General features: G+C 39.5%; 1 protein-coding gene across 8 annotated transcripts; it reads right to left on the bottom strand.

The window, feature by feature from the left end:
- Nucleotides 1-1,451: 1,451 nt before the first annotated feature.
- Nucleotides 1,452-18,733, bottom strand: LOC111321315 (NACHT domain- and WD repeat-containing protein 1). Of its 8 annotated transcripts, none has more exons than XM_022924163.2 (16): nucleotides 17,928-18,733; nucleotides 16,836-16,947; nucleotides 10,800-10,920; nucleotides 10,173-10,411; nucleotides 9,544-9,629; nucleotides 9,314-9,430; nucleotides 8,760-9,096; nucleotides 7,975-8,156; nucleotides 7,352-7,660; nucleotides 6,974-7,198; nucleotides 6,630-6,842; nucleotides 6,017-6,260; nucleotides 4,785-5,804; nucleotides 3,119-4,358; nucleotides 2,722-2,882; nucleotides 1,452-2,228 (listed from the first exon to the last, which is right to left on the bottom strand). In XM_022924163.2, exons 3-16 carry the CDS (start codon nucleotides 10,865-10,867, stop codon nucleotides 1,654-1,656), a joined length of 5,016 nt encoding a protein of 1,671 aa, XP_022779898.2. In that variant the 5' UTR covers nucleotides 10,868-10,920; nucleotides 16,836-16,947; nucleotides 17,928-18,733; the 3' UTR covers nucleotides 1,452-1,653. The 8 variants fall into 8 exon arrangements, with proteins under 8 accessions (XP_022779898.2, XP_088597570.1, XP_022779897.2 ...); XM_088741444.1 differs by having other exon boundaries at nucleotides 10,173-10,387; XM_022924162.2 differs by having other exon boundaries at nucleotides 16,844-16,947.
- Nucleotides 18,734-18,846: the final 113 nt, after the last annotated feature.

The raw sequence follows: 18,846 nt of genomic DNA, 5'->3' as shown, positions 1-18,846 counted from the left end.
CAGTGACGAATTTAACTGAATAAATACTCGCTAACGGTCGCTTATCACCTTACGAGTCTCGCGCATAACTGACGAAAGATGCAAATTTTCATTTCTCCCCTAACAGAGATTTTCTGCTGTTCAGTTGAAAAAATTCTCACCAAGCGTTCACATTTCAACAAAGGATCCCGAGCTTTGTTTCAAGTGTTCTCGCCTCCCCCTAGCTGAAAATGTCGAATTGTTCAATTTCACTTGAATAACGGAAGTCAATGATAAGCAAGTCGTTTTCTCGATGCTCAATGTTGTTTTTGGTGGTTAACATTGTTGGCGTTTGAAATTTTAATGACTTGAAAAAGAATAAGAGCTTCCTTTGCTTCCTTAGATAAAACTCTAAAATATTAAATTTCTCCCTACATTATCTAAGTTGACTGTACATGTCTCACAGAACCTTAAAAACCTCCGAGACGTAATTTTCATTCTATTTCAATCTGCTTTTAGCCACTATGTTGCAAACGACTATGGAGTACGAATCAGTTTTTTGTACTGAGTGCAACCAGTGCGCGAATCAAGCCTCTTTAAATAGGAAGTGACTTAACAAAGCACCTTGTTTAGTGAGTTCTGTTGACTTATCTGTGTCTCTGTGAGTTAGATTCATATTTATATTATTCCTTTGACTATTACTTTATCGTGTAGATATTTTCTGGATATCGAGCCTGACCTATACCCTGACAATCCTAAGAATGAGAATAGTCATAAATCCATTGGAGCACTTTCTTTCCAGGTTACCAAGTAAATTCTAAGATGTTGCAACGAGACGCAGATTTTTCTCCTTTACGCCGCAGGGTTAAAAAGTAAAGAGATTTTTTTCCCTCAAGAAACATTTACACAGAAGCCCTCTTCTCCGATAAGTTAAACTATTTTGTGTAGGAAAATTGTCTAATTTACCAGGTTAATTCGCCAAACGATAATCCAAAGAGTCAGACGTAAACGTAACTTTCTATACCAAACGATTAATCGCTGTTTTGTCTCTTCAACCCATTTTTATACGTTACCTTCTGCATGAAAAGACATCATATCAGGCCTTATATATTTCATAATTACCACCGCATCGTTCTTTTAAGTTGATCTTTCAACGTGTAGTTAAGTATTTTTTTGAGTCGATGTAAGAATTAAAATTGCAAATCTAAAATGCTGAAAAGTATAAAAGACAAAATTTCATTGTGAGGACAGCTGAAAATTCCGTTCGTAAAATATACTTGACCTTTAATGTTTTGTTGAAAAATATACAGTTTAAATAGATCTTGGTTCTTTGAATTATATTTTTTGCTTTACAATTTATTAATTTATCGCTTTTTTCAGAAATCGCTTTGATTATAGGACTGAATATACAACCACTCTATGCTTAGTTTCTAAATTTACTTAATTCTCCTCTAAATAATTTAGAGTAAGCGTCGTACCCTTTGGAGACCCGAGACACAAATAATTTTTTATTAATGCTTTTCGTCACTTTCTGGCGAAAGAATGTGGCTCATTAACTTTACATGTTTACAAATTATCAGCAACACATGTTTGAATGATACTTTGGAGTCCTCACACTTTGAATTAGCATGCACTTGCTCTCAAATTTAAATGAATATTTTGCACAAGGTCTAACGAGCAGGGGCTAAATCATGTCTAAAGGACCTTCAAGTCCGCTAAATCTACAATATAGTTACAAGTGAATCGATCAATGTCGCTAAATCGAGATACTTCTCGCTGTGTTTCTTTTACAAGAACGAAGGGAACTACTTCAGTTATTTCTAGAGCAACTAGCTGGCCATCACCAGAAAGGTTCATTGATGATACCTTGGCATCTGGTGTAAACACAGTAAAAAGCGTGAGCTTGGTCTTGCTCAGTCTCCAGAAGCAAATTGAGCGATCCTTCGAGTCTAATCCCCCTGCAGTTGTCATAGCAACAGAGCCATCGTTAGTGGTGTAAATTCGATGAATGGCACCGAGGTGCGCATGCATAAGCCTGTGAACGCACGTTCCATTTCCTACGTCGTAGAGCTCCATAGTGCCATCAAACAAGCCCAAAATTAATGTGTTTGTTTTAGAGATTATGGCTAATGAATGCACATGGTGTTCCGTTTGGGATTTTAAGAGAAGCCTTCCTGTATGCACTTCATACACAACTGCAGTGTAGAGCTTGGTTCCAAGATCGTAGACTATATCTGAAAGGAGGTTCCCATCTGTAGCCAACTGCATTTCTACAAAAGAATGAAGTCATTAAAATCTTCAAATGAGCGCACAAGGGCATTCAAAAGCATTTGAATAGGTATCGCAATCGATTACTTCTCCTTCTGCATGTGTTACTATTCATAGATGTTCAATTTAGCCTTGCTCGGCAAAACAACTTTAATGACCAATCTTAGATCTTAGATAGGGCATACTCTTTGAGGACGGCATCGACATTTTCATTTAACATGTGCCCATTAAACGCCACCTTTTACGATTTTCTCGGTCCTAATTATAAGTGCGCATGGATGAAACCTTCGTCACTGTCTGTTCGAATTTGCAATGGCGTGTATGAATGTTCTCATACTTCATCGTTGCTACCCGTGTTTTTTTTCTTTAATTCAGTATTTTTAGCGAGCTTTTTCCAACAAACCAAAACAGAAATAATTGCACTCACATATCACTAGTGGAAATCATGAAAATTGAGCTGGCTAATGTTTAGAGTATTTACACAGGCAGACTCACCACTGAAATCTGCTTGAGATTCTTCCAGGAGGATTCTTTGGATGCACATCCTCTCATTCATATCCCACACAGAGTAGCTATACCGCGACATGGCCTCATCTTCGTCGTCTGTTACGCTGTGTCCACAGACACAGATTTCGCCATCTTGGGAGTGTACTAGTCTGTAACATACACACACAAAAAAAGACGAAGAAATTTTAAGATTCGAGTACTCTAGTCTGTTACCCAGTGTTACAGAATGAAATGTCATCAAAACCGGTCGATTCACGAGAAATCTGTTTGGAAAATTTGCATCTGTGGCGAAATACTCACAAACTCAAAGAACAGATTTGGCATAGCAATAAATTTGATGCCGTAAAGAAGCAAGATATCATCCTAAGTTATCGTTTTCACTGACCTAATGATGTGTTCGCATTTCAACTGATCTATTCTCCTTCCATCGCAGATATGGAACACATATAGAGACCGCTGATCGTCAGATATGGCAATCACCTGAGCCTGTTTGCGAACAAAACAGCTGTTTGGTAGACCTCCTTGACAGGTATCCCCATCAAATTGACGGATAAATTGTCTCTGGTTCAAGTCAAACAAGTGCATCTTTCCAGATGACACCAAGACGACTCGACTGTCGTCAACAAAAACTACTTGAGGTTGTATTCCATTCTTAAACTGGATGAAATCTCCGCCTTGAAAATTTATTAGACGTACTCCATTTTTCTCCCAGCAGATCGCATGGTACCTAAAGATACTGACGACTTCTAGCTCGTCTTCCTCGTCATTTTCTTCATCCAGCGACGAAATATTTCTTTCTAAATCCCACAGTCGAACGATCTTGTCCCGAGATGCCGTAATAACGTGATTAAAATCGACAAACTCCACCAGGTGAATAGTACTTGGGTAGGTCAACCTTTGTTCAGTAATGTCCCCAGATTCCAAGTCAAACACTTTTAATGCAGCTCGGAAAATGTTAGCATTTGATAAAAACCTTGAGTCTCCAAGTGTCAAAGCTTTTGATTTGTCCGACGATAATGCATAGCATCGTACCTTCTCTGAGAGGTCTGCAAGCTTACGAAGTGGAACTTTCTTTGTAACATCCCAAAGTTCCACAATGAAAAAATTGGTCAGAACGGCTGATCCCCTCCTGGAATCTGGTGCTCCATCACTCATCACTAAAAGCAACGTGTCAAAGGCTGTGACACCTATAAATTGTACCGTGAAGCCAGGACTGATCTGCATCTTCTCTACTTCACCGGTTTCTAAATGAGTAGCTCTGATCCAACTCGTTGACGAAGTGGCTGTGGATAAACTGTCCCTGCTTGCATAGAGAACATGCTCATTAAAAGAAGACAAAATCACCGGTGATGATATTGCAGTCTTCTTTGGTAGCATATCGTCATAAATTTCTTTAATCAGATTGCCTGTACGCAAGTTAAATAGCTTGATGTGCTGGTTAAAAATCGTCACTAACAAAACTGTACTGTAGCGTTTTAAAACGCAAATTGGTGCCACCACTCTATGCCCTTCCAGAGAAAACACCCTTTGGCCGGTAGAAAGCCTCCAAGCAGATATAGAACCAGGCTTTGAGGTCACAACTGTTGAATTGTCGGGGGATATGACCACAAACCAGACATCATCACCTAAAAGGTCATAGTAAAATAAGAGATACGACTTGAATGTGTCATAAAATCTGATGATGACGAGTTTTCGATCCTTGTTAAAATTTGCTGTGGATTACTAAAATTGCAAAACCGCAGCTGGCCTTGTTTCTTCAATTCTTGGAAAAATCACAAAAATAAGACATCTTTAACTTACTGCAGACCAAAGTAACAAGAATTTCAGTCGCTACATTTTAAATCTGCAGTTTTGGGCGAAACATTTTACCTATAGAGAAAGAAAGGTTCAGTAAACCTGCTCGAGGTCTTGAAAACAAACTCTGAGCCTGTCTTCAAGCTTGAATTTTAGACCACGGCCATGACAAGCAAATACAATGGTACGTATTTATCACTTGCCATTTATGTCATGTTAATCTAAGCCATGTTCAAATGGGAACATTTAAATCTTACCTACTCCTTCCAGCGTTCGCATCAATCTTCCTGACTTGACATCCCAGACCGAACAAGTTGTGTCGATGGAGGCACTTGCAATAAGCTTGCCATCCGCACTAGCACTGATAGCGGATGATGGCTTTTGTTGCCCAGACATCGAATGAATTAAAGGTCCACCAGGTGATGTTAAACACACAGAAGTGGGCAACAGACAAGGTTGCCATGGGTTTCTGGCCCGGTCCAACAAATCTTTGACATGATTCGAGTTTGAGGTTTTAACACGTCCGAGTAGCTGTGTGGCCAGCTGCGCTGGATGTTGTAGTAGAGCAAAGGTAGAAAGTTGTAAGGTTTCCTTCACAAGTTGGATGTCGTCGTCGACGATTTTCTCAAGGGCAAAATCAAAATCATCCATAAGGTCTCGGAGAGAACTTGATTCTAAACAGGTAAGAAGGAATTTGAAGTTACAAAGTACCTCTCGTTTTAATGTTTCGACGTCATTGCACAACACCAAATGGTAGGGGAGCTCATTTATTTTGCGGTAATTGAAATTCTTTGACTTTTTGTTTCCCTCAAATGTCCACGGTTGATGAGAAACAAAACGGTCAGCTTCCAGGATTTTTCCTTTATTCGTCTGGTATGGCTTCTTTCGTCCGTTTGCCCACACACCCAGGAAATAATCGCTCAAAGCCCGATGGTTTAATGTTCTTTCGTCCTCTGAAGATAAATATCTAGCTCTTGCGGCCTCAATAAATTGTCTGTGGTACCAGGTAATAACACTTGCACCGTCTGCGCCTCTGTCCACGAGGTAACCTGCTAAGTCGCTCCTTATTCGGACCCAAAGCAACGGAGGAATGCGTCTGATGGGTGGTGTCCAGTACTGATAAACGTCATCCAAGACGCGATCATCGCAGGATAGTAAGTCCTCTATTTCAGTTCCAGTCAATCCGCTCTTTGCAGCAGTAATGTAAGCGAGAGCTTGCTGCACCAATATTCTTCCATGCTGAAGCTCAATCCTCTCAAACAAAGCATTTACAGCACCTATTATGACCAATACAGATATCATGACTTGTATTGAGTTCGTGTAACTCACTGACACTTCATTTAAATACTCCTAGAGTGTGATTTCTAATTGATACCAACTACGTTTAGTCTAATAGTTCCGTTGTCGTGAAGTCCATTGATACAAATGGGTTGTTATATCCATACTGAAATCGAGGTAGGTTCAATTAATAAAATAAAAGTCTATTTACCTCTGACAGTATCTTGAAGTACAGTCTTGCTAGGAGAGGAGTAGGACTTCCATCTCAGGGCTTCATCACACGCGACTCTGATAAAGATTGGGAGAGAACACTTTTGGAGAGCTTCTCTAACGATGACTTCTTGTGAGGAAGATAGAGTTCTGCCAGCAACATTCAGCCAATTGTTGAGAATCTGGAATGCGTCTTCTTCTGGCAGCTTTGGAACCTCTACAAAGCTCTCTTCTTTGAGAATAGACTAGTAGTGAAACGAGAGAACACATATGTTATAAACAGGGCGGGAGGTTCTTATAGGAAACAACTACGCGCGAGATCTGGATTACGGCCCGTGATTAATTCGTAAGTTTTCAACCCTTAAAAACACCTCCAAGGTGTACTTTATTGCTAATTCTATATCTTACGTGATGCAAAATTATGACACACAACTACTCAGGTATTGAATGAGGAACAGTATATTTTAAGCGTGATGCACATCGCTTTACATATGGGGGCATGCAGCGTTTAACTTTGAAGAGTTAACTTTGGGCAGAATTGATCGCAGAAAGCACTGGAAATAAGAATGTTTGTAATACCATTCATTCAACATGATGAATCGAAAAGAACAAACCTCTAAAATTGGGAAGCACTCGTACTGGCTGTCAGGTAAGGTAGAAATAACGAGTTTAACGTGGCTGGGGAGAACAATGGGTAGCCAAGTAAGTTTTCTTGCGTTGTCTTCAGGACCAAACTGATCGAGAGAATCAAGGAAAATGAAAAGCGGTTCGTCTGAGTTGGCAAGGCTAAGGCAGGTTAAGAAATCTTCCTGAAGGTCTTTCATGTCCTGTAAAAAAGATGGGAAATAAATCCAATTCTACAACATGCATATCCAGATCGCAGTGAATCGTTATCCAAATCGAGCTATGGACCTTTTCAAACTTTCAGTCTTTTCCATTCATCTTCTGATATACACACCTGTCTAATTTTGGTGGGGTCTCGGCCGTAGATAAAGCATATTTGTTGGCAAACACTGTAAAGAAGGAGACGAACTTGTGAAGAATCCGGCGTCGTTCCAATGTATCGAATGACAATGTTCGATTGGCTGAAACAATTCCTGGCTTCTCTCGCCGACATAGAAACCACTGAGGTCTTGCCACACCCTGACTGACCGTGAATCACGAGCGGGTCACATCTATCCTCCTAGACAATTATATTTTCAAGACTTATTACACGGTTTTAAGGATATTGATTGTTGCTTTTTTGTACTTGCGCTGATACAAAAGTATTGTAACAGTTAAAACAGCAAAAAGATTCGATGAAATTAGCGTCAAAGCGATCAAATTAAATGTTTACCTGGAGGTAAGCTCTGCATCGATCCAGTATTTCTTTTCGTCCATAAAACGTCTCACATTTGGTCTGGCAAAACTTCAAATGTTGCACAACTTCCTCGTAAAGTAGATCACTAACATCCTCTCTGATTCTCTTGTTTATGGAGTGAATGATCTTTTCTTTCATCAAATATTCGACTTCGCCACACAAGTTATCTATATACTCTTCGTGCTCAGATATCGTAGATGGAGAAATCCCCTCAGAGTCCCAGTTAACTTCAAATGTCCTGATATTTGAGGCAGGTACAGCCAAAATCATAATGTCCTTTAGTTGCTGTAAGTCAAAGGATGACTTCAAGCCTTTTCACCAAAATAGGACCACGATATACAAGTTATTGAACCTGACTGCTTTAAACGCAATGGTACTTAACTGCAAACGCGCGTCTTTTTCTAAAGTATAAAGTACTTCTTGAAGGAGTGATTTTCTCCTCTTAGTGCTATGTATTTCCTTTTACATTAGTTAGAGAATTCGATGTATTTTGGAATAACTCCCTCCAGCACTCTCATCACCTCTTTCCCTGAAAAACCTGTCAACTCTGTTGTTATCAAAAGGTACCAGAGTGGTCAAATGATACTCAAACCGTTTACCTGTAACATTTCTTGCGCATCAGTGTCGATTTCCTTTGTATCATACTTGATATCAATGAAGTAGTGGGCGTTCTCACTTTGCAAGTTATCCTCCAGGTCCCGGATATTTCTGCTTATCCACAAACATTGTTCATCCGGGTTTGGTCCGCATAGAACACCGCTGCGAATCTCGCTTTCGGTCACTACGAATAAAAATGGTGGGGTGTAAAAGTAAGACACACCCCTTTAGGACCATCGAGGTATGGTCTCCATTTCAGATTCCCTTGTGCGTAATTAGCGTAACTGAGTTTATTGTTCATCTCACGGTCAATGCAAAAAACCGTAAAAAACCCGGAGCTTTTATTTCGCATTAAGCAGTAAGGGATAAACGAAGGGGCGTTAAACAGCCTTAAAGGAGACCAATCTCGGGTGCCTCGAAAGAAGCTATGCTATACAAGGATGCCATCGTGAAGGAAGCAATCGAAAGAGGGCTAAGAAAAAGCTCAAATCCAAAAATACAGAAATTTTAAGATTTAATGTTTAACAGGCAGAGCATCGAGTGATTTATTAAATTTTGCTCTTTTCACATTACAGCTACGAGCATTTCTTTCCTCTAGTACCCCTGTTAGCAGACCCGTAATTCCTTCCTTTCGGCCACGCGATTAACTGTTTCTGAATTACCTTGAAAAATCTTGACAAAATTCGTGCTTCTTCAAGCTCCATTCAGTTAAGAGTACTCCCTTAAAAAATATCGACTTTGAGGATGCCCGCCGCTTACAATCCCACTGAACAGACAGGTGTCTTACCTGACATAAAATACTTGTGCAATTTGTCTATATTTGCAGCTCCATTTAACGTTTTTGCTTCTCGTCTGAGCACGTACTGAATCTGAGAAAAAACCTGATTCCATTTCTGCAAAGCGACTTTCCTCTGATCAGCATCGTGACAGAGGTTGTTAGGAATGTGATAGCTGATTGGCTGCAGGACGTATATTGGTGGTACTGCGTTCAAGTCACATTTAAACCACATTTTCAGCAATGCTTTCTCCTCTTGATCTATCATTTTGCTGAGGAGCTCTTCAAATTCTTTTAAAGGTATTTTGGATGGAATCGGGCGGAAACCATACTTTTGGCCTAGAAATGCCTGATGTTAAGAAAACAGGAAAATAGCTAGGAATGTTTTAGTCAGTTCAGTACGACTTGTTAGATTCTGATACAAGATGTGGTCGTTAACACATAGGCACAAACCAAATTCTTTACATTTACGATAGAACCATTTCGCTCGACATAGCGTTTCAGTCTTCTGAAACAACTTTGGAGAATTCACGGTTAGGAAGACATTGGATTTTAGTTTTACTTACCATAAAATTAGGTCCAGTTGAAAGGTCCTGACAGGCTTTAAGTTCCTTTAAGCACAGTTCCAGTGTAGAATGATCATCAGTGGACTCGTCCCGGACACCCCAACGCATATCAACGACCTGGACACAATATAATTTACTATAAGCGTTTGTTGAAAATTAAGCAATAGAAGCAGTAGCTGTCTCGTTCAAGACGTAAATAACGCTTGGTCAAGCGCTTAAATTTGACCAACCTGAAATTCGTAACCCTTCTCTTGTGCAAACTCTTTTAATTTTGGATAGATTCTCTCCATCAGGGCATTCCTTTCAGCCGCCATATCTAATCAAAGACAGGTACATTAAATCTGGACAAAGGATTGTGCTAAGCATATTCGGAGAACTCTTCGTATTACGAGTGTGACACTACTCGTCCTTATGAGGGTATGGAAATTTCGGATACCACAGGTCTCTTAATTTAATTCCGTCAGGATGACCTTTCTTTGCACCCGACGGGTAGATTTCTGGTAAAGGTAATAACACATCCCCGTGTTAGTGCCAGTCAGGGTTTGAGCCTGGAACAGTTGACTCGAGCCTTAATGCACAACTACAGTAACTTTATTTACTGCGCCAACCAATCAACATTCTTTAAAGCAAAGTACCATACTTTCTTCGCTAATTGGTTATATTGAAAATCTCTTAATTCAATCCCCGTGGTTTCGCTGAGTTGCTCATAACTGCTAATAATCAAAATGAGATTACACCAAACTGGAAACGACAATATCAAAAAGTGGTAATGATACCATTGATCACGAAAATCTAAAAGCAATGACTACGGTAACGATTATGATTAAAAATACACTACGTTAATGACAACAATAACAACCTGTAAATGTAGAACTGGTAAAGATGCGGATGATCTTGGTCTTAGCGGTCAATTTTTGTTCCAAGTCTCCTCCCATGACTCTCCTATATCTTGCCAAAAGCTCAGGAGACTGGTGCAAAGTGCTCCTTGTGTCTGCTAATGAAGCTCTGGATTCTGAGGATGTAGGTTCATCAAATATGACAGAGCCTGGAGACAATGTCGATCCTGCATTCGTTCTGATGCCAGAATCATTTGATGCCCTGCATAATCAAATTTATGACCAGGAAATGTACTTGCACAATTTTCTTCCTGCCTTAATTTTAGACTTTGCATTACGTTTTTGTGGGTTGGCACGGAACGATCTCTGGGAGCATTGCCTCACATTTCAAAGAGAGTTGCGCAAGAAGACTTTCTTTTCCCGGATTGAGTCTCCCTACTTCTAACCCTACGGTTATTCTTAATCGTCCATCCTGGCCGAAATATCTACATCACCATTGCTAGAAAGGATGGAAAGTTAAAAAATATGTAGAAGTGGTTCAGATCTCCCTCTAGAAAAATTGTCAACTATCGATCGAAAGGCCTTTCCTTGTCATTCATATGCTGTGTGACTGGTGTAAACGCCTTTCTTAATACTATGAGCTTACTTACGTTGTTGAAGAGGGACATGCATTTTCATGCTTGGTCTGTTTCAGCGATCTTGTACAAGCTGCACCCATGTGGAGCACTCCTTACTTCAAGCAAGAACTCCTTGAATTATCCAAAATGACCTCTGAGAGAGAGGATTAGGAAGTGTTGGTTTAACGTTCCCGAATGATCATAATAAAGTACAGCTTTATTTTCATTTCTAAAAATCAAATACTAATGACTGTCTATTTTCCAAAAATCATGCTCTCAGCCCCACTGTTTTTTTTTTGTCATGCTCATTTTCCTCTTTTTTTATGTATTTTTTTGACAAGAGAACAGTCAAAGTTATTGTTTAAAAACAAGTCCTTAAATTTCTTTGTGAGTTAGCAGTCGTTAAAGCTTCGAGTTGAAGTGGAAATTAACCGTGGTTTGCCTGCGCGTACGGGTGTTACCAAACTGTGGATCTGTAGACAGTGGAACCTGAGGAACCTTTAATTTTCTTTTTTGTGAAAAAAAAAAAATAAAATGTAGACTAAAATACTTTAAAAACGTTAAAAAGACGTTTTTAAATATAAAGAAGATTAGGTTAAAAGACAAAAATGTTTTCTTTATCGTCCTTGACGATAAAGGAAGCCCGAATTCACACAGTGCGCCTCCGTAAATATACAAATTGCATGGGAATATATAGTCGTGCTCTCAACCATAAAAAAAGATCTGGACTAGTTTTGAATAACGAAAAATTAACTCCGCTCAAGTGGATATTCTTTTGCATTGCAAGAATTTCTTGAGCTGATTTAGGGCCATTTAACTCGGTTTTAGTTCACCCGATTTTGCCCTCTACATAATCCTTTCCAAGATACTTGTATATGTAACGCCAACCAAACGAATCCACATGCATCACGGGCGATGTTACTTTAGGCTCGTCTGCCTTATTCTAGGGTCATGTACAATGAAATGGAGAACCCGACAGATTGCCCCTTGTCATGACATACCCTTGTACGGCACAATAAAGTAAATTATTTATCTTGTTGGACCTCTAGGAAGTTAACAACATTTCTATATTAATTATTAGTATATACTAAAACAGTGGATAGCGTTGAAGGCGCGCTCTGATTGGCTAGTCAAACTCCGAATATCCTTTGCTATTTACCTCCGAGCAACTCGGGAAAAAATGGCGTCCCTGTTTGCATCCGTGACAAGCGAAGAAATCACTCAAATCAATTTTTGGTGGTGTATATTATCTTACTGTTTTAGTATATACTAAAACAACTACTCACCTCATTGTCGGTGGTTAGCGGTGGATATTTACCTCGCCGCTTCGTGGCTCGGTAAATATCCACCACTAACCACCTCCACTTCGGTGAATAGTTGTTAATTAATCTTCTTTACACCCGAAAACGAAATTTCGTACAGTGCTACGGTTATATAAGCTACGGTTACATAAAATTTTACTTACTTAACTCCTTTTTTTTTTCCAAAAAAATTAATGGTTCCGGCGGTTCCGGCGGTTCCACGGCTTCCGCGCTCGGCTGATCCATAGTTTAGTAACACCATGTACGCACGTACCAAAAGTGGAATACAACATGTACTGTTTGAATCAGTACCGTGTAGCCAGGCATAGCACTAACCTGTTTCGTCCTAAGCGGAATTTTCCGTTTAACGGCTTTATCATGTATCTTTTCTGTAATCATTCGGTGTATTCATTGCTTCTGGTCACCGTAGTCACGAGAAATTGGTCAAATTACCGGTAAAAAGGAGGAAAGAACTAGGCAATGCTAGTTACCTAGCTACTCCTAACCCACAATCTAAGTCAGCTATTTGCTCAGGGTAGTTACTAAAACGAAGACCCCCAAAACGAAGACCCCCTACCAAAACGAAGACCCCCTACCAAAACGAAGACCCCCTACCAAAACGAAGACCCCCTACCAAAACGAAGGCCCCTATCAAAACGAAGACCCATTACCAAAACGAAGACCCATTACCAAAAAGAAGACCCATTACCAAAAAGAAGACCCATTAATAACTTTCGTTATGTTCATGAGACACACTACGAAAACGAAGATCCTTACGAAAATCTTGAATTCTGAATTTGGCGCGTCTGTAATTTATTGCGGAATATTTAAACAGTAGAGCCCTGTGGAGCGTTAAATGGGACTACTTTAAAGCTAAATCGAGATTTAATCGAAAAGACATGACATGCACATGGAAGATGCGTTGCGTGACGCTATAAGCGATGTAGGCAAATTTTAAGAATTAAAATTATCAACAGGATCATTCATGAAATGTCACTCAAATGAGTTTCCGGAAACATTATAAATACAAAGCGCATTACTGCAAGCTTTGTCCTGTGTGTTTTTCTGCTGGTAAAAATGGAGTCTTATCTTCTATTATCCGTCGGCAAAACGTAGCAGTCAGTAAATGTGACTGATTCTGCCCGAGAAATTTTATTGCCTGGAGCTTGGACTTGTCAGGAGAGTTTCCTTGACAGCTGGATTACACCCCATGTTGTGAAACCATTTGTGAATGTAACCTTTCGGGGCAAAGCCACGTGTAGACTGTGATAAGAATTTAACCCAAGGAGCTCGAGCCATTGAACACACATTGAAGGGTTGAATAATCAGAGTATTTATTAGAAAAAGCGGCGAATCAAAACAGAAGAGCGAACGGATGACAAAATTGAAGTTGTAGATGTGAGCGTAGTTCGAACTAAAGTCAAACATATGTATGATGCACGATCTTCGCAGTAGAGAGCGCTATTTATGCAATAGCGAAAAAAGTCAGACAATTGAAAAGAAAAAAAGGGAAATGGCTTATGTAAGCTAATAATAAAACAACTCAAGAATACTGATAAGGAACACGATCTTATAAATAAAACAAAACGATTGCAACTGGAGACATTTGATTCGCTTAATATATTTGTTTTACGTGGAAAAGAAAGAGTTAAGGAAACGTAATTAAAACAAAATCAATACAGCTATCCTATTTTAGTTGATGGAATATATGAATTCCATATATGTTCTTCTTGAGAGTTGTCTTTTGTAATGTTATCTTTGGCCAGTTGGAAAAATAGAATGGATTCTGGACTGGACTCTGGACTGGATTCTGGACTGGACTCTGGACTGGACTGGACTAGACTGGACTTTACTTTTTTGTTAAATTGTATTAATATCTTAAATTTTAGTTAATATTTTACTAATTATTTTTAAATTTTTAAAAAAATAAAAATTAATCTAAAAAATTACCCGAACGCTCCTCTGCGATAGCGCGTGGCTCGCGCGATATAAATTTTGTTCTGAGTGCAGCCTACCGGTGAGTGAAATATGCCTTGTTTCCAAGTTTGAAAAGTGTTGACAGATTCAAAATACGAAATAACGAGTTAGAGTATCTTGTATGCGAAAAAAAGAAAAAAATAAATTGGAGAAAACGGCCACGTTTCATGCATTAGGTTTACTTTGCAAATTCCAGAAGAATGAGTTATAAACAGTTGCCTTATTCCAAACATTTATGTTTAGTCAGATTAGCTAGATGAATAAATGAATTACCTTTACCAGCTCTTCGATCGAGTTCCTGGTGGACAGAGCAATGTCTTCTTCTTCATTTTCTTCCTGGAGTTTTCTCCACCAGGAATTTGTCAACGGAGTTGACGACTGATCGTCTCCACTGACAACACTAGCGTATGTACGCTTGGATCTACCCTTCTCTTCTTCATAGTCATAGAGACCACTACCTCCACAGTTCATTTTTTAACACAGAGTTGACAGAAAGGAAACAACGTGGCAATCGCACTCGAGAGATTACGTGTCTCATCGGACTGTTAATCTTAAACTTGCCAATACGGTTGTCAACACACCTGTCAGTAACCTATATAACCCAGATATTCCCAGAACAGAACCTCTGAAAACAAAAGCGTCTTTTTTACTGACAATCGCACGCCAGATGCTGGAAGTTTTCTCCCGCGGGCTTAGCATGGACATGGCCAATCTACAGACGAATTTGAAAGTAAAATGTTGACATTGAATTGTTCCGTAAAATGTACTACAGTCGACCGTTTTCTCCAACTTTTTTTTTCGCATACAAGGTATTGTAACTCGTTATTCCGTGGTTTGAATCTGTCAACACTTTTCAAGCTTGGAAACAAAGCATATTTCCCTCACCGGCAGGCTGCACGCAGAACAAAATTTATATCGCGCGAACCAGGCGCTCTCGCAGAGGAGCGTTCGGGTAATTTCTTAGATTAATTTTAATTTTTTTAAAAAATTAAAAATAATTAGTAAAATATTAATTCCATTTAATATTAATACAGTTTAACAAAAAAGTAAACTTCAGTCCAGTCCAGTCCAGTCCAGAGTCCACTACTTGTTTTCCAACTGGTCGTTATCTTTACCACATCGCTTAAAGCGTCACGCGACGCATCTTCCATGTGCATGTCATACCTTTTCGATTAAATCTCGTTTTAGCTTTAAGGTGGCTCGTACCAGTTTCCTCGCGCGGGGAACAGATAACTCTTGCGTCACGCGCGAGAGAAACGTGCGAAAGAAGCGCGAGATTAAAAGACGAAAATTTAAAACAAAGATGGCGGCGCGAGGATTTTTTTCTACTTAGGTGAGAAGTTTACCTAGGAGCTTGTATTTGATGTGTTGAGCGGCCACTGTGAATGCAGGAGATAGAACCTAAGATAACGAAGACGATTTTCGGAGAAGTAAAGGTTGCTTCACTTCCCATTTAAAAGAAATATTCAACCGATATGAAATCTTGCGACGGCGAAAAAAGAAGAACTCAAGTGAAGGATAATCTACCTGAAGTGGAAGAAGACTTTGAAACTTCAAGGAAAATAATATGATATAGCCAGAAGTCATGTGTAGGACTTTTTAGATGAGTTCGGGAGGCTGTTTTGACGGCTGTTTAATGATTTTCTTAGCAGTAAACGTCTGTAAACATCAGATCGTAGGTGCTCGCGCGAGCACACGCAATTGTCAGCGGTAGCTAAAACAGATCATGAGCAAATGTCGATCTTATAGAATCCAGATTTTTAAATGCGCGAGAACGCGCGTGGAAATTGCTAAACTCACGAAAGCTATTGCATGAAAACAAGTCCGGTGACCCCTTCTTTTTATTGTTCCAATATGATAATAACGTCGAAAGGAATCATCAGAAAAAAAAATAGAAAATTCCACGGAAGAAAATTTGCGATGTGTGAAAATTGCTCTTTTTGTAGATTTTCTCAAATTCCGCCCCGTAGAATTTTTTAAAAATCTTTGTGCATTTTCCTTTTCAAGTGCCAAAAACAATCACTGAAAAAAATCAGGGGGTCACCGGGTTAGTTTTCGAATTATTTAAGCCACAAGCTAAAAAATGCGTCTGAATAAGCCTATGAAAGCGTTGCCATGGAAACTGCTAGTGACGAAATGACACTTATTTTTGGATAACCAATGATTATGTAATTCAACCCCATAAAAGTGTTCAACTGGCCTTGGTCAGTCTTTCTGTTGTATTCTTTCAAAGTTACAAACCATCAAAAAGATGAAAACCGGTACGAGCCACCTTAAGTTAGTCCCATTTAAAGCTCCATCGGGCTCTACTGTTTAAATATTCCACAATAAATTACAGACGCGTCAAATTTAGAATTCAAGATTTCCGTAAGGATCTTCGTTTTCGTAGTGTGTCCCATGAACATAACGAATTTATTGAATGGTCTTTGTTCGTTCAGTGTAAAACAAAGACTGCGGACTACAGACTGCGGACTTCAGACCGAGGGTAAAATGCAGACTGAGGGTAAAATGCAGACTGCAGACTGCAGACCTGGGGTAAAATGCAGAGTGAAGGTAAAATATTAATAATAAAAAAAAACAGTCTTAAGGATGAAATAAAGAGTGTTCGTACCCTAAAATAATGTCACGTCAGGACTCGCGAAACACACAAAGGCCGCTTCACGCAGTATAAAAGTGTTGTCGTCCCCAAGTCACATGGCACTATAAAATGTCGGAAAACGAGGACGACGATCTCATGGTAATTTTCGATAATTTGCGTTAATGTCTTTCACAAACTATGCTCGATACCTACAAGTTTACCTTGCCTTGTTGTTGTGCTGTCGGATTTTGCTCGCCTTGTCTTCCAAACAATTCCAAGGCCATCTGAAGAATTTGGACGCTGAAAGAGTTACTCGGTCCCAGACCTATTCGCGAAAGCACAATTCAAAATGGCCAAAATGTAAAGAAAGGTAAGATGCGTAGCATTACGATCAGTTTGGGCGCTTTTAGGAAACTTGGTTCAACAAAATGGGGAGTTCAAGAACTCGAGGTTGATAATATGTTTGACTAAGGCGAATAAACGCCTTTTGGTGTGAGTTTTCGGGATTTGAAAAAAAAAACTTACGGTTCCGGGTAGGAACACTCCTAAGTCTTGTTTTTTATTATTAATATTTTACTTTACCCCTAGTCTGAATTTTAACCCTGGTCTGCAGTCTGCAGTCTGCATTTTACCCTCAGTCTGCATTTTACCCCCGGTCTGCAGCCCGCAGTCTGCAGTCTACGTTTTACACTAACCGGTCTTCGTTTTGGTAATGGGTCTTCGTTTTGGTAGGGGGGGTCTTCGTTTTGTGGGTCTTCATTTTAGTCACTACCATTTGCTCAGAAGTTATTCAAATCAACTACGGGTTTATTAGAACTTGTGAGTGCGACAAAATTACACACGCATGCACACAGCAGTACTCGTTTAGTTACCCTAGAATTCAGGCTCTGAGTTCCAAAGACAAACGAATACAGCTGTGAGAATGCATGTATTCTATTTGAATAGGACGAGCATAATGTTAGCAAAGTTTGACCATGCATTAGATGAATCCGGTCTTCTGCGTCGACCGCCCAAAGAACCACAACTTATCCAACTTACCAGTGGCAAATAGTACGATTTTAATCGCAATTACTAACACTGCTGAAGTGAAAGTACTCTCTCTTTGCCCCCATATCTAAAAATCGCATCTCACTCTTCAACTAGACTATCTACAGGAATCCGTTATCTTTCACAAACCTATCCAGCCTCAATTAGTCTATTAATTGTCCAACATGTAAATCCAAAATGTAAACAGTCCTGAGCCATTGTACTGACGATTAGACGTGACAATGAGTGAATCATCTAATTTTTAGATTTAAATCTTACCAGGTGACGTATCTCTCCATACTCTTCCACATTGTTGCTTGTAAACTACTCAAACTTGCCATCAAAGGGCATTTCTCATGCACTCGAAATACTCAACGTTCGAAGCGTGATGCACGCACAATTCGATTATGCAAATAGTGGACACTTGAATCAGGGGTTGTTGCCTAGCAATGTCAAGTGTGATATTAGTGAGTTTACAAATTAACTTGGTGAGGAGAGAAAATTAACATATGAACGATAATTGGTAAGCAAAAGCTCGAAACCCTTGATGACACGGGTAACGGAGTAAAGTTATAATTTATTGCGTGGTTAATTTTTTTTGAGAAGTGGCTCGTGCTGTATTTGTTTATCGTCTTCGTAGAAGTTGTATATGCGTTTGTGCTAGTGCGTGCGTTTTTTTTTTTCTATCAGTGAAAAACTTTGACTTTTTTGCACAGAAAAATCCCGCCTCGATTACTCGATTAGCACTGCTATCTGCGGAGCCAGGGGAATAAGCGTTTATTGTCAAATGACAAATAAAGTAACTGCAGAATACCCCGTCACTCATTTACCCCGTCACTCATTTACCCCGTCACTCATTCGAACGCTACAACAGGTAGCGTTCGAATGTATCGTCTGTTTAGAAAAAGCCTGAATTCGAATCCAGTGTAATTATCCAAGAAATGAATGTTTAATTCCATATTCATTCAAGCTGCGCTTCGATAAAAGCTTGCGTTTTTCAAAAGAAAAACACGCACACGCCTTTTGTCTTGAATACGTTTTAGATAAACCTCCACTCACTGACAAGTTCCCCCACTCCCCTCCTCCCCCTAGCACCCCTTAAAATGGGACATCACTGGACAAAAACATTTCAATTTTGCACGGAGACGACCTAACACAAGACAAAGGTACCCGCTATGGTTTGCACATTAAACAATAA

This window comes from Stylophora pistillata, chromosome 1, assembly GCF_964205215.1.
Source record: "Stylophora pistillata chromosome 1, jaStyPist1.2, whole genome shotgun sequence".
Classification (NCBI taxonomy): domain Eukaryota; kingdom Metazoa; phylum Cnidaria; class Anthozoa; order Scleractinia; family Pocilloporidae; genus Stylophora; species Stylophora pistillata.
This window is presented reverse-complemented; position numbering and strand designations above follow the sequence as displayed.

Excerpts from the sequence above, each read along its gene's own strand:
- LOC111321315 (XM_022924163.2), bottom strand. The coding sequence starts at position 10,867 with ATGGGTGCAGCTTGTACAAGATCGCTGAAACAGACCAAGCATGAAAAT. Across the intron at positions 9,630-10,172 it reads TACCAGTTCTACATTTACAG|ATATGGCGGCTGAAAGGAAT; the intron begins GTTGTTATTGTT and ends GTCTTTGATTAG. Across the intron at positions 7,199-7,351 it reads GATGCAGAGCTTACCTCCAG|GAGGATAGATGTGACCCGCT; the intron begins GTAAACATTTAA and ends ATAATTGTCTAG.